The 15,601-nt window shown below is 37.7% G+C and overlaps 1 protein-coding gene across 1 annotated transcript in view; it reads left to right on the top strand.

Annotated features, from left to right (window-relative positions):
- Positions 1 to 12,698, top strand: part of SKAP2 (src kinase associated phosphoprotein 2) — a gene marked incomplete at both ends in the record, with an annotated part of 108,350 nt that extends 95,652 nt beyond the window's left edge. The window contains 2 exons of the mRNA XM_079538341.1: positions 3,430 to 3,542; positions 12,606 to 12,698. Coding sequence (XP_079394467.1) covers positions 3,430 to 3,542; positions 12,606 to 12,698 — 206 coding nt within the window. The remainder of the gene's footprint in view (positions 1 to 3,429; positions 3,543 to 12,605) is intronic.
- Between the last annotated feature and the right edge of the window lie 2,903 nt (positions 12,699 to 15,601).

Genomic DNA, 15,601 nt, shown 5'->3' on the forward strand with positions numbered 1-15,601 from the left:
TTGCAACATCCAAAGTCCATGTTTGAGAGAGATACTTTTCAGACTTGTACTATAACTCTTCACCTTTCTCTCTTCGAGCATGCAATGTTAGATGCCAGTATTTTTCAGTCAAATAAGCAGTCTGAGCCTACCATTAGGAAGGCCAGCAGTGGTTGCCTCTTAATCTGTCAAATAAACTCTTTATTTTCATCACTACACTGGCCAAAAAAATCTGTTGTTCTTTTTGCTGTTACTGGCAAAAAACAGAGATGGCAAAAGAAAACTCCAAGGAATTCTTTGTAGAAGAGTTTTGGAAACTGTTGTATAGTTGTTTGTTCAGATAACTGTCCTGGAATGAAAGAACTATTTCCTTGAGAAACAACTTATCCAAAATCCTTCTCAAACATTTCTTGTAATTGCTAATATGAAAAGCCATGAGTAGGTAAAACAAACTGCCTCATTTGCTCTACTCTGCATTTAAAAAAAAATAATTCTATTTTTCATATATTTTTCACATTTATAGCCTATGTGACCATGCCTTCCAATGTTACAGACTTTTGTTTAGCAGTTAGCACAAGCCATTTGACAGTGCAAAAGAATAGAATGTAATTATGACAGAGTAATTCCAACAAGTCAAGACTTTTTGAATTTGAACTATAATTGGCGCTTATGTTCTTGATGCTAAATTTACCAGCTGCTTTCATGCACTCCTGTGTTTATGAAGGTCTACATGATTTCATCTCCATATAAAAAACAAATTTTTTCACTGAAGTCCTGTGGTTTTATTTCATGCAGTTCTTCAGATGCGTTCAAACAAAATGTGGTACGATCTTCTCTAATCAAGAGAGGGATGAAACAAGAAAGAATGGACTTGTGTTTTTAGTGAAGTTTTTGCAGCTTTTTATTATTGTTGTGTCTCTGAGTTTGTGAAGCACTGCAAATCATTTTATGAAGTGTTACGTCCTTTAGACATATGGACTCTGAAGTTATGTTTACGTTTCATGTTTATGCCTGTGTAACTTGTTCTGGTGGATGTTAGAAGCTAGTTCACAACTGGGAACGCCACTTGTTTGAAGATCGGTGTAGTTTTTCACAAACTCACAGTGGCACTCCCTCTCCTTGGTTTCCTTTCTGTGCTCCTGGTGGATACCAATTGCTCCACGACAGATGTGTATTTCTGATATTAGGAAATCTCTGTCAGAATTTGATTTTGCATTGAAGTGACAGAGCTATGGTTTGTCTTTGGGCAGCATCTTCAGTGTAGCAATAAGCTTGTTTTAAAACACATCTTTTCCAGTGTTGCCATCTTATTAGTTGAGTTCCTTTCTTGCTTTAAGGCTTCATGAAATGCTCGTGGTAAATATGTAGGGAGAGATGTACCTTGCTAACTGTGACAGCTATTCTGTTGCTGGTATTCTCCTTGTGATTCCCATTAGTGTGATACCTGCAGTTACTTCAAGCACTTAAAAGGTGATAAAAAGATCAGTGTGAAAAATCACGATTCATTTTAGTGAAACTCTGAATAAATACAAGTACTGATTAATGTATTTTAAACTCAGATCAGTAAGACAACTGTTGAAAGATTTGTAAGGATGGAATACACCAAAGCAGCTCTTTAGTTTTTTGGGCTTTTTTTACTCGCTTGGGTTTACATTATCTTTTCTGAGATAGCGCTAGGAACTGTGGTCAGTGCTGAATCAAAGATCTCGGGAGATGATCAGATTCAGAATTTATTCGAAATTGATTTGGTGCTGATCATTGTTACTGTTTTAAATTGTCTGATTCTAAATTGGTGAATAATAAACTGATGAATAGGAAGGGCCAAAATTTGGAGGTGCAACATTTCATAGTGATTCTATCTGAATATTATTCTCTCTATGCGTTTTACAGTAATGGAATTTCTTGTTTCTGAATAGCTGGTAGCCTTTATGACATGTATATATTGGTGCCTTTGATGTGATGGCAGAAGTTGTGGGTTGATAGTCAGAACGCCCTCTAGTGCTATCTGGGGAATGGTAGCTACTGATCATCAGCTTGTGGAAAATTAAATGGTGGCTACCTTGCATAGCGGCTTTAAAATCAAAGTTGTGAACGTTTAGCTGTATGACAGAATTATCATTAAAACAAGATATGACAGAAGACATACTGAAATGGAGAAATAGAAAACAAGCTCTTCTGGCTCATACAGAGAGTGTTACAATTAAAATCAAAGTATATGTCAAAATAGGGAAAAACACGAATTGTGTGCTACTGTATTTTACTTAGTGTGACACTTCATCTCACTTGTTATTTGATATTCTAGTGGGATTTTATTCAGTAATAAAGTGAACCAATCATGATTAAATTGTAAACTATAAATAATGGTGTAGAGTGCTAACAACATGCAAATGTAACGGGTATATGTTGAAATAACCAGCAAGCCTGCTGTTCCAGGATCATATAACAAAACTAAGATGACAGCTTTGATCCAGCCAGTTCAGTGATATTTATGTTATCAGAATTAGAAGATAGCTTTCCAGTGATGTAAATTATTAGTACATATACATTCTGTCTGGTTAGTGTATACATAATGTAACTGGTCATCTTAGTGGTATTGCTTACATTCTTTTTGCATTGACTCATCGCACTCGATCCTCATGGAATTAAAAACAGGAAATAGTTTGCAGCGTAACAGAAGCTCCCAGTGTATTTAACCGTGTGTAAGTGCTGTGTTTCAATAGATGTACTCTGTATTGTAAGTATATGACAAAGCATTTATTACTGTGTTATTGCCATATTACAGAGCAAAGAGTGCTAAATAATCAATCAGTTAATGGTCTGTATGGCAGCTTGAACACAGCACATCCATTGTGCTTACACTGTTAGAAGGATGAGTTTATGACTATAGTGTAGTTGCATGTTTAGCCAGAGCCTAATGTCCTAAACCGGAGCTGACACAAATATTTTTAAAATGCATCTTCAGCAACAGTCTTAAAGTTCTCCAATATTTCAGAAAGAACAATCCAAGATCATCTAGAAGGTTCTCGGTGAAGTTATTCAGTTTTGTTGGAACAGAATTGGCAGGGGGAGCGTATCACAAAATACTTACTTTGGCTTCCTTTTGCAGATAGTTATTAATTATACCCCAGCATTTTTATCAGTTTCAAGCTGAGATAGAATAATGGCTTGCTGGAAGTGTGTGAGTAGAGGAAAACTGGCTGCTTTAGGTGCAGCTGTGAAATGCTTTGAGAACCTGCAGCTACATGTTTCTAAGTCATACAACTGTTGCCAGTGAAGGGCTTGCACATTAAACTTGTTTTCCACTTGCTTTTGTGGTATGAAGGAGCTGTTTCTTCAAAGAGGATTAAGAAATGCGTGCTAATTAATTGCATTGTAGTATCTGAAGATTTAAAGAGCAGCGCTAGCCCCTCAATCTTTATCCGTTGTAATTAGATGTCGTTTTCTTTGCAGATGGCAAAAATACCGATTATGCCAATTTCTATCAGGGTCTGTGGGACTGCACCGGAGATGTACCTGATGAGCTGACATTTAAGCGTGGTGATGTTATCTACATTCTCAGCAAGGTACAGCATGCTACTCAGGCTAAGTGGCTGTAAAAAGAGGGAAGCACAGAAGGGCACATTCCCACAGTTCTATGGGGGGAAATTGGCACTCCCTTTCAGATCCTTTGTTTGCAATCAGATATTCACTGCAATTAATTATTTGTCAAATGAACTATAATCATATTTAAAACATAACCATGTAACAGGAATTAACTTAAAAGCATGTTTATTTACTTGTTAAATCTTGGCTACCGTTTGTTAACTAATTTAACAGGAGACAATGTGCTCTCTGCTTGTAAAAGCTAACCTTGTAGAATTTTAAAATTATCTTGTATGCTATGCTTTTCCTTTCCTGTTTTATATCTGTGAATTTTGGGGCATCTTGCTAGAGTGTTTTTTTTTTTTTTTTTTTTTTAATGATGTTTTCATCTTTGTATGTATATAGCAATTGTTCAGACAGCTCAGATTGTGAATCTGTTTGCTCTGGCCCATTTGGACAATTTTTAATTTACTACCTCCTTAGTTGCAAGGCAAATGATGAATACAATTCTTCTCATCTGAAGCAATGATAAGCAGTATAAGCACAAAATTTTATTTTACATTCCCGTTTCTTAATTTCTTATTTTTTCCCTTAAAAAGAAAATGAAAAAGCTCTCCTAAAGTACATCAAAGTGTACTTCTAAAATTTCATTTAAGGAAATTTCTCTTCCCCACTTGAAAAAAAAGCTGAAGTTTCCTAGTTTTCATTAAAAACCTGACTTTAAATACATATCTCAGATGTAATTGCCATTCAGTATAATTTATGCCGAAGACATTGTAATAAGCAAGTAGCAGCATGTAAGCTAAAGCCATCTGTTTGTTCTAGTTTCAAACTCTTCAGCTTTGTCACAGTTGCTTTAAATCTTCCACGATACTTTTAACTGCTGTGTTTTAGGGATAACAAATGTACAGCTTCTAGTTTGTTTAAATAAATTTAAGATTTATAGGCAGATAGTCCTGTATAAAAATATAGAAGATATATTACTAATGTAATGTGACGATGTATGTCTTTTGAGGTATTTCATTGTCACTTAAACTAATAACTGAATTTCATTACTAAAGGCAGGATAATAGTCTTCAATTGGACAGGTTTTCATAGAGTTATACAGCACCAAAGAATGGTACTAATAAACAACAACACCCTGTCTGCTCCTCCCCTCCCCTCTTTGCCTCTCCCCCCCCCCCCCCCCAAAAGAAGAAAAAAAAAAAGGAAAAATGTTTTTGCCTTTCGTGAATTGTACTTTTTATGTTACAGGGACTAATAAAATCTTAAACTTCAGCTTGTAGGTGGGAAAACTAATTTGCTGCTTCTTTCTTCCCCCAAATAGTGAGGAATTTAATTTAAAAAATGGAACAGAATAGAAAAACAGTAGTTTAAGCTGTCGTCTGTGTATCAGCTGTCTTGTGGCCATGCCTTGATTAATACGTAATCAGTCCTTGAAACAGGCCTGCTGCTGCTCAGATATATAGAGCCCTTCTGTTTGGGAATGATTTCTGCTCCAAAATAGAACCCAGAAATTTCAGCCGTGTTTCACTTAAAGATTGTTACAGCTTTTTCAGAAAAATGAGTGTTGGCCACTACTGTCAGCTCAGAATTTAGGGGCCTTGGAGGAGAAAGTGCCAGAAAATTATCCATCTTAACCTTCCGTTTGGTTCAGTTTCAAGGACTGATCATTTACAAGCTCTTTGTCTGCTAAGTGAAAATATGACCAAGGAAAAGTGAGCCTAACCATCCTGAAGTGGGTCAGGACTTTTCTTCAAAAAATATTTCTTAATTCCCTGCGTTAACACAGGGTTTTGTGGCGGTCGGCAGGAATCCTTGGCAATTTTTTTATTTCTTCACACCATCTAGTGGTTGAAAATGAGAGATGCAGGTACTGACAGGAGGTGATGTGAATAAATCCAAAATGGTGTCATAAATTCAGCTTCAGCTTGAACCTAGCCATGGCTTTATTGCCTTTCTATCATCTGTCAGCCAGGTAGGAACATTATTCTTGGAGAAATCACATTTTGCTGATAAGGAGTTAAGTACAAGTATAGTAGTGTTATGGTAGGAAGGGTGAAGCTTTAACAAGCTATTGAGCATTTTTGTACAACACATGATATTTCCTTATTTTACAATGAAATATAAGTGGTATATGTTCTAATGATTGTGATAAAAGATACATTTTTTTTTTTTTTTCCCAGCACTATTTAGGCCAAAGCAATGTAGTTTTACCTGTTTTTCAAAAACTCAAGAGAAACCAAGGGAAAAGTGACTATTGTTTTCCAATAGATGAGTCATTAGTGCAACTGAAATAATTATGAACCGGTTTTGCAAATATGGGCATTGGTATCATTTAAATAAAGCTAGATGAACAATTTGTTACATGCAAGTTGTAACTTAGATGAATGCCTTTTAAAAGAAACAGCAAGATTTTGGTTTGGTGGTGTTTAATTACTGAAGTAGCTAAACATTATGCAAATACAAATCCCTCATAATTTACTTTAAATTGAGCATCTAAAGTCAGTGTTAATGTAATGAGTATGATTTGCATGCTTATACATGTATAATACAAATACCTATGCATTACTAATTTAATTACTGTACAAAAGTAAGTATTCGTTGTTCAGAAGATGCATTTAGTAACTATTTTAGCTATTATCTAAACATTTATGGATGTTTAGACTGTGCATGGCAGCGGTTCTATGGACTCTTGCTTACATATATATATTTTGGTTTTTTTGTTGTTTTAACTCTGAGAGTAAAAGTTGAGTCTTTAATTTGAGCAGAATTAGCAGAACTATAGCAACAGTACTTACTAGACTTATTTAGAAAATCAAAACAAAAAGCCCAGCCTTTTCAAATGAATAGATCAGTTTATCTGTACATTCATCACTTTAATTTATTCTTGAATATTCAAGTGACTTTTATAACTTATGCTATGAATCATGTGAGCTTTCAGAAATTTGTATACCCCTCTTTCACCATGCAGTCGAAAACATTTTATGGCTCTGCTGATTGAGGAACTCATTAATAGGATTTCTTAGTTAACATTGACTATTAGAAATGCAATACTTGGGTGGCTTATTTTCTAAGATGATGATTGCTCTTAATTCCTGATCATTTATGGGCCTCCCTTTGCTTTCAAACCCACATGATAAATGGGAAAACAAACCATGATGTAACAACTCTTTTTATAAATCTTCCAGAGCTCTTATTCAGGAAATCAATTTCTAGTAACAAAGCCAACTGTGAGTATTGGTAGCTGTATTTTGTTTTAAAGTTCGCTGTGCACGATTCACCGGAGTGCAGCCGTTGCAGTATTTGTTTTATATGCATACTTCACGTTCAGAAACTTGATAGTTTCATCAGCCAGTTGCAAGTACTAATGGAAATTTATTTAGACATTAGCAGGCACTTGCTCTGGCAGAATTACTGGCATTTCTTAACTTTTAACCTTATTCATTTTCTCCTACGTTTATATTTATATTTGCATTAAATTAACAGATAATACTTAAAAATTAGAAATTGTTATCTCTAACCAGAATATTCCTTCCCTCTTATTATTTGAGTATGTGCTAATGTGATGTAATTCTACTCACTCTGGTGTTCATGATTCATGAACATCTCATTTATGATTTAAACTTTTCCTCTAGAATTTTCCATGAAAGCAGAGCATTAGCTTGGCATCTAGCTAACCCCTAAGTTAGTAACTATGTTAGTCACTGCATGCTTCCAGTGGGAGATTTTTGTTCTTTCAACACAACAGATGTTTGTTGAAAGACTCAAGTCATAAATACAAAACCTGTATTTTATGCTAAGTGAAAAAAAGAAAGAAATCTCCTTAGGTTAGATTACTGCTAAAGTAAAAAGGAACAGTGCAACCACTTAATTATGAGTATGAGCACTTTGTATGTTTTGTGTGCAATTGTCATAAAGTATATTTATTCAGTATATTAAAAAAAAAAGATGTTAAAGGCATGGTAAAATCCACAGTGTTTTTGTGAGGCCATCATCTGGCTCACCATACAGAGAGGCATATTTAATGATGACCTTGCTGTTCACGATCGTACTGCCTATGTCTACGTTAGCAAATAAGGTGTACTATATACATGGCTAAGAGTAGAGTGAGGGCCCTTCAGTGGAAGATTAATTAAGACAGACTAACACAAAGTGACTCGAGTTCTGTTGGTCTGCATAGCAATAATAAGCATTTACCTACCTGATCAGAAGAAATGTTGGCATCTTGTCGTGTAATAGAAGATAATGGCCCTTCAACCAGGGCCAGCTTTGGTTCTGCAGTCAGTCTGCTTATTCTGATTGAACACTTTCCAATGGATGTCTGTTTTGTCTCATGTCATTTCAGGAAATAAAACCTAATAACGCTACCATATAGTAAATCTGAGGCTTGTATTCTTAAAGATGACTATTTTATTGCTGCCTTAAAACAACTCTACTACCTGTGAAGAAGTCTCATTCAGTTATCTAAAACATTTATCATTTTCTGCTTTTTAGAGAAAATGCTGTTCTGTGACAAAAATGCTCCCTAGTTGATAGTGCATCATTCAGCAATTACACCAAAGGAAGTTCTGAAATTTTTTTAGCTGGTTTCAATCTTCTGGATGAATTAGAGGTGTCTTAAAATATTATCTTGCCAAATTGCCCCCTAGGATATTCTTTAGGAAAAAAATAAAATCTCCCTGGTTCCCTCACTTTAGATCGATAGGAGAGGCTACCTAATTTAACCCCAAACAAGGCTATAAATACATTTTGCTTTTCAGTTTTATGGTTTGCAGATCTTCAGTCTGTAAGTTAATATTACTTATGATGCCTTGGGAGAAGGTGGGAGAAAAATCTTGAATTCACATGCTTCAGCTGTGTGGGTTTTTTTTATAAATTATAAATCCATCATTTCCTTGAAGGCATTGATGCATAATTATGATTTTCAGTAACCCTTTACAAAACAAAAATATCAAAACAAACAAAAACCCAACAACATACTATAGGTGTTGAACAGTAGGGACTAACTGGGCAAGAATGAGATGTTCTCAACTTTTACTGATGCCAGTAGAAGTGAATATGATGCAAAGCATCTAGAGATCCTCGTTTATTTATAGGATCTGTTTCTAAAGGTGAGGAGACAGTGGAAATCCTCTTGCATATCAAAAGTCTCTTTTGCATATCATTTTGCATATCAAAATGTCCTTCTGTGTAGTAAACAAACCTTAGATCTTACCTTAATATGACCTACAGGTCATACTTGAGAAGCAGGTAGTATGTTTCTACTACTGCACTTTCTGCAAATGTAAAAACTTCTAAGGTCAGTATCTCATGGAATCTAGGTGCACACGTATCAGTGCAGTGCAATGGGCAGAATGGGGCGAGAAGCATCTGCTTGCAGTGTGTTCAGTTGGGAGCCCTTTAGGAGGAGCCTGTAAACCCAGATGACATTTTTTTTCCTAACACTGCTGTACAGAGAGTGTTTTGCCAGCAGGTTAAGTCATAACCTGTTCCTTGCTGCCTTGTGAAATTACTCTGGTTAATAAATTTCTGCTGGGGGAAAAAAAAAAAAAAAATCCACTCTTTTACCGATGGTGAAAACACAGAAGTGACTTAAAAAGCATTTGGTCATCTGTTTGGGTGGTTGTTCTGCATTTTGTGACATAATATATTCCACTACAGCGGTGTTTGTGTTGCAGCAGTGGTGCTGGCCTCTTCCTCCCCTCCTCTGCCAACCCTGTCTGCTGTGGTAAATGTGCTCCAGTCACATGGCAGATCGCGGCCGCACACTTGTGCATTCTCCTCATTGCAGTGTGGCTGCATTTGGCCCTGCCCCCTTTCCTATCCCTCTGTTTGCCTTGGAGCAATTCATTTTGCAGTTATTGAATTTCTTTGGAGAATTATTTTCATACAGCAAGCATCACAGCACCTCTGGATCTTGATAGCATTTCTACATAAGGAGAAAGAGGCTTTGTGTTAGTAATTACCTAACATTGTCAGGAGCTGACTGCAGGCCTCTTTCTAGTGATAACAGAATAACCACATAATGTAGCTTTATAGCACATGATTAATAGAAAATAATTACACATCCTACAAAGGGATGCAATATTTCTTATAAATTGACTACAATGGTTTCCTGTAGATTAAAGGACTCTTCATTATTTTATCAGTCCTTCTGAAGTACAGTCGCTTGCCTATGTTAGCAGTGATGTTAAGAGCCGAATGCAGTGAGGGATACCAGATGGTAGGTCCAGTGGTACCTGAGATCATAAGCTGATGCTTGCAAAAGGACTGTGCTTCCCAACTCCTTAGAACTAATATAAAACTCATGACTGTCTTCAGATCTTTCTGCGTTTTGAGCCTATTGGGCTTCAGAATTATATTGTACACATCACCGGCAGCGGTAGTAGACATACAGGCTTCACAACAGCAGTGTGTTATCTAAATTACATCATCTTGAAGGAGTTTATCACTGATGCTATTGATAGAATCAATACAGCAGTTTGGATTTTATATGACACTTCAAGAAAGGAGTGGGGGACTGCCTTTGTGTCTGACCAGCAAGCACTCCTTCATACTTCTGAAGACAGAGAGGAGTGGCTAGGAATTCAGAGAAAAATGTCTGTACTTTAATCAGTTTAAAAGGGGACTACTGTACTATTGTTCTAAAACCTGAAATTAAAGTTTTATGTTCTTGGTAACCATGTATTTGTATTATCTTTTTGCTCAGACTTCCATGGTCTGCAGATGGTTTAATTGGGATTCATGTTGCTCTTGAGGCCCATGTGAAGAATAGTAATGATGGAGTAAAAGCTTCTGTGTTGGAATATTGTCTGTATAGTATAATGGTTGCAGTGAATCTTTAAATTAGTTTACTAGTCTGTTACATCAACATTCATTTCATCTTCTCACTTAGCTTCATGCCAGCGCAGTAAGTGGTGTATTAGTAAGTAACAAAACCCAGAAAGTTTTCAAAACAGCAACATGCTCTTAATTTTCATTTGAGGTGTCTGAATTGTTTTGTTTTAAAGCAATTATTTCTGAGTTCATGTAGTTGCTAAGTGGAACATTTTCAATGGATAATATAGTCCACAGGCTCTTTGTGTGCCATTTGTCATGCAATTTAATGACCACTTAACTAAGCCACTTCCCTCATTTCATGTATTGTTTGTTTTTTTGGCTGATGTCTAGCAAAACTTGCTTAATCTCTTTTGTCAGGCTCTTCATGACTTCCGTGTAACAGCTTAAAATCTTTTGTTGCTTTTTCTTGGAGAGATTTATTACTGAGATTCCAGTAGTATACGTGAGTACTGCTCCTTTCAGCAGTTTCCCACTGTAGTCTAGAAATACTGTTTGTATATTTAACCAGTGTACTGTAAGATAAAATACAAATTTTAAACAGGCTGATCTGGAACATTATAAACTTTGGTGTCAGGGTGCTACCCAGCCTTTTAAAGATTTGGAGTGCAACATGCACCCTATGGGAAAGGTTGTGAGCAGTTCTCAACTTCTGCTCAAAATAGTTTTCTCACTGCCCATCAGGTTCAGGTACCCCTTGACTTTCAGAGCATCCGTACAAGCCCATACTGCAGTGGAAGGTGGAGGTATTTTTGCTGCCAATTTGTGAGTTTACATCGTAAATGAAGGTTTTCCTGCTATTTTTTGCATGGATTTTCTTGAAGCCACACTTAGTGCTGTATTTTATGGGTGGCAGGATAGAACCCTTTAAATCACCAACTCCTGTTTGCACAGTGAAGAAAGAAAATGTTTAAGATTGGTGTTCAGCCTTCCACAGAAAGAAAATAAAGCGTGTGTGTGCCTGCCTGCCTGCCTGCCTGCCTGCGTGTTTTGGGAGAGGAAAAAAAAAGAGCTTGGGCCAACATGAAAGTGAGCCATCAACAGGGCTTCATCGCAGTTACACACAGGGAGAGCTGAGTACATGAAGCACCTCATAGGACCCTAGAGAACTCTCCACCAGGCCAGATATGCCAGCAGCAAATCATTATAGCTCAGGCTCTAATGAAACTCCATTAACCCTTAAGCTCCACTTGACTATTAATAACCAAAAAACTTATCTGCAGTCAAAATAATAGCTTATAGTGTCATCTCAGTAGGTCCATTAATTAAAAAATCCTACAGTCTTCAGCTTTTCTCATCAGAAGAGCAGTATAGCAGGGAGCAGATGTTGCTTATCAGGGATATCTGTGTCTTTTGTATTTTCCGTGTTTGTTCCAAAGTAATTTCTATCTAACTAATCATTCAATTTTTGAATGGGATCTCTGTTTTAATAATGCTTCATTTGTAACTCAATATATGAGAGTATGCAATTTCAGCTGTTAAATTTATTGAACTGCTGTTAGGATTGATCTTAAAATATTTACCTCATAGGAAAAAAATTAAATTTGGATCCCACAATACTCTTACTTGGTATTGCTTTTGGAAGATATTATTTCTTTAAACTATTATAATTCATTTTGTTTCATATTTATCTCACTAGGCCTAAACAAATTTCAAGCTAAAGTACATTAGTCATCTGTCAGACATATGAGATCTTCTGTAGAATTTTCTACAAGCCTAAAGCAATAGTAGATGTTGTCCATTGAAAGAGATTATATCTTGGACTGATAGTATTCCCTTCACATTTGAACAAAGTGTTATTTAAAAGAAGTTGATTTTGAGTTTCTTAGACTTTCGCCTTGTGATACTGAAAGAATCCCAGCTGATCCTTTATGTCAATGTTGTGCTGTGAGTTATTGTTACAAAAACAAGGTTTTTATGTTTGTGGCGAATACGAGACGGAGAGAACAGCTGCTTTTGGTTGTAGGGAAGTGTGGCCATAATTAAGAAATTTTCCTGAGTATGTCTAACCTTTTTAAAATTTAGCTTCTCTCTTTGCCTAACTCTGTATATGAATGCCTCTAACCAAAAGATATAATGTTTTAATTTTCAGTTGAAATGGTAATAACTGTCTGTAAGAGAAAGCAACCATAAGGAGTTGCATACAAAACTCTATTGCATTTATATCAGACTAAAGGTTAATATTGCATATTGTTTTCAATTAGGAGTACAATAGATTTGGCTGGTGGGTAGGAGAAATGAAGGGAACCATTGGCTTGGTGCCTAAAGCCTACATAATGGAGATGTATGATATTTGAGAGGCCTGGGTAAGTACATTTTAATCCAATCTTCTGTAATGGCTTGTGTGTTCCCTTGTTCTCTGTTTCTTAGTATTTCTTTCCTGGAACCTTTGTAGGAGTCCTGTTAACATAAAGACTATGGCAAAATATATTGAAAGTTCAATTTAAGCATTTCTCCTGGGATTCCATATGAATTATTAAACTACAGTATACAAAAGATGATGTATTTTATAACTGCATTTCTTTTCCAGATTTTGGGGGGTAAAACAATATTGGTGGTTAGTTCTGGTTAGTTTTGTTAATTTACTGATATGTACATATTTGTGTAGAAATCTGTGGAAAATGGAAGGTGTTTGGACTGAATTTTATATGTATTTCTGAAGTTTGGGGGTCAATGATGAACTTTCAACTTCTCTGTCCCTTTTCAGGAGAAGTCTGCGCTTGAAATCAGGAGTGGTGTGCAGCTGCAGTTTACAGACCTGACCTCTGAAAGATGAAGATTCTGCCGTATACATTTTGTGGTTTCAGTGAATGTGGTCAGATTGTAGCCTTGTATATATTAAATGTTAAAAACGGCAATTGATCACAATTCTGCGGAAATGTTCTTGGTCCCTTTTTATAGAATTGTACTGCTAGGAAATGAAATAGATGGTATTTAACATAAGGGGCACAAGCAGTCACACAGCGCCTGTTGCTCTTAAGTGTATTAGCAGCACTCTATTGCTATAGGCTTGTGTTCTAACCCACGCAGTTTGGCTCTGTGTTCCCATTACTCAGATTGAGAAAAATGGAGCTGAACTTTGAAAGCAGAAAACTATTGCTCAGTTCACGCGTGCGTTAATTGCTGGAGTAGTTCACATTTTTGCGGTTTCTATGAAAATCAAAGGAAATTTCTATGTAATATTGTAAGTCTTAAGGTTGTTCTGCTTCCAATATGTTTTTTTTTGTTCATTTACATTCTTCAATTTTTTACATTTCAGCCGATGATTTGTTTTTCTTCTATATTTAGCATTGTTAATATGAACCGGTTAGGTTACAACCAAATGAAGACTTGGTTCTTGTGCTGATGTACGTCAGTCTGTGTGGGGTAGCATTCTGACTTGCTGAATTACGAATTATTTTGGCAAAAATAACGCATTAGAACACTTTCTGGTAAGCCAACATGAGCTGAATTGCAGGTGAGAATGATTTTGTAGGTGGTGATGGTGTAATACTTTTAAAATCTGACCTTGTAAAGGGCTGCTTGCAATCTTTAATGTCACATCCAGAACTCTGTAGCTAGGAGCATCAGCTGAAGCAAACAGAAAGCCCCCTCTAAAATACTCTCACTTGTGGACAAGGAGTTGGCTACGTCAGAGTTAATGCTTGTTTGGGAGATTTGCATTGCTGTTAGCATGCAGGATCCTCTGTTCTGGATCCTCCCACCCAGTAATGTCTGAGGGCCGGGAGGGCGGCCTGAGTGCGCTGAGCCTGGGCAGCCCCTGCACTTCTCACATGCGTGCACTTTGGCAGCCCTGTGTGCGTGTGGTTCGGAGGTAATGCCGAGCTGAACTCAGGGGTAGTAACCAATTCATGGTACTTTCTGCTACACAGGATCCTAATAGGAGGCAAACAGGGTGCGGAATTTTTTAATTTTTTTTTTTTTTTTTTTTTTTTTAGCAATAGCCATTTGCAATGGGCTCTGTACGTTATCAGTGAAATGTTAAAATGATAGATTATAGTCTTCAGCTCTTTTACTACTTTAATTTATCAAGCGGACTGTGCACTGAATGCAAAGCACTACTCTCGTGGCTGCAAAAGCTCCACTTTTCTGGCCGTCACGAAATCCGCGCCCCGACTTGCCTTCTCCCCGCCACGCCGCCCCCTGGGTTGGGGTCAGTAGGGCAGGGCCGACCCGCGCCGCGCACCCTGGCCGGCAGGTGGCAGCAAAGGGTCGCGGCGCGGCCCGGCCCTCCTGCGGGCTGCCCGGGAGAGGGCGCCCTCCCCCCAGCGATGGGCCCGGCCCTGCGGCACAGAGCCTTTGTCTGCGGGGGTAGCGCCCCCTCCTCGGGCGCAGGGGGGAGGCGAGCTGCCTGGCGGTCCAAAGAAGAAAGTCCCTCGGAGCGTCGCGGCTAAAGCAGCTGATGGACTGTTCGCTCTCAATCTATGCAAATACCATCGCCTTTTTTGGAGAAAAAACCCTCCACTCGTGCTACTTTGCACAAAACTCAGGGTTAAAAACGCCGATTGCCTTATTGTGGTTGTTGGCTCAGGTCTGTCTCTCTGCCCGTTCTGCTAAATGTGGCGCTAAGACACGTTTTGTGCGGCATTTCTCGCTTATGTGCTCTGCTCTGCATTTGTGCTGCGCTGCCATTAGATCTTACAGTAATGTTCTACTCTGCAAATTTTTAAGGTTCAAATAAAGTTTAATTGTTTGCAAACTGTTATGATGCTAATAATTCAACAGCCTGCTGTGTTACTAATGAAATTACTTTGTTATGATTAATTTGGAAAATAGTGTGTTGATTGTAGTAATTAAGCACAACAAGGTGAAGTAAATGATTCTAATGCCATCTGGCCTCCAGACTGAATGAAGAAATGAAATGGGGCTGTCATCTGAATTTATTCACAGAAGTAAGGGCAATGCGAGTGCTTCTTATAGCACAGGACCCAGATACAGTCGTGCCACCCTGGTGGCTTTTCATGGACCTCTGTGCTAAGAATGACCGGCCCAAATATTTTGTAGACACACAGAACCATAGCGTGGTTTGGGTTGGAAAGGACCTTAAAGATCATCCAGTTTCAATCCCCTGCCATGGGTAGGGCTGTCATCCTCCAGCTCAGGTTACCCAGCGCCCCTTCCAGACTGGCCTTCCAACACGTCCAGGGTTGGGATGCCCACAGCTTCTCTGAGCAGCCCATGCCAGGGCCTCACCACCGTA

This window comes from Tetrao urogallus (genome assembly GCF_951394365.1).
Source record: "Tetrao urogallus genome assembly, chromosome: 7".
Lineage (NCBI taxonomy): Eukaryota > Metazoa > Chordata > Aves > Galliformes > Phasianidae > Tetrao > Tetrao urogallus.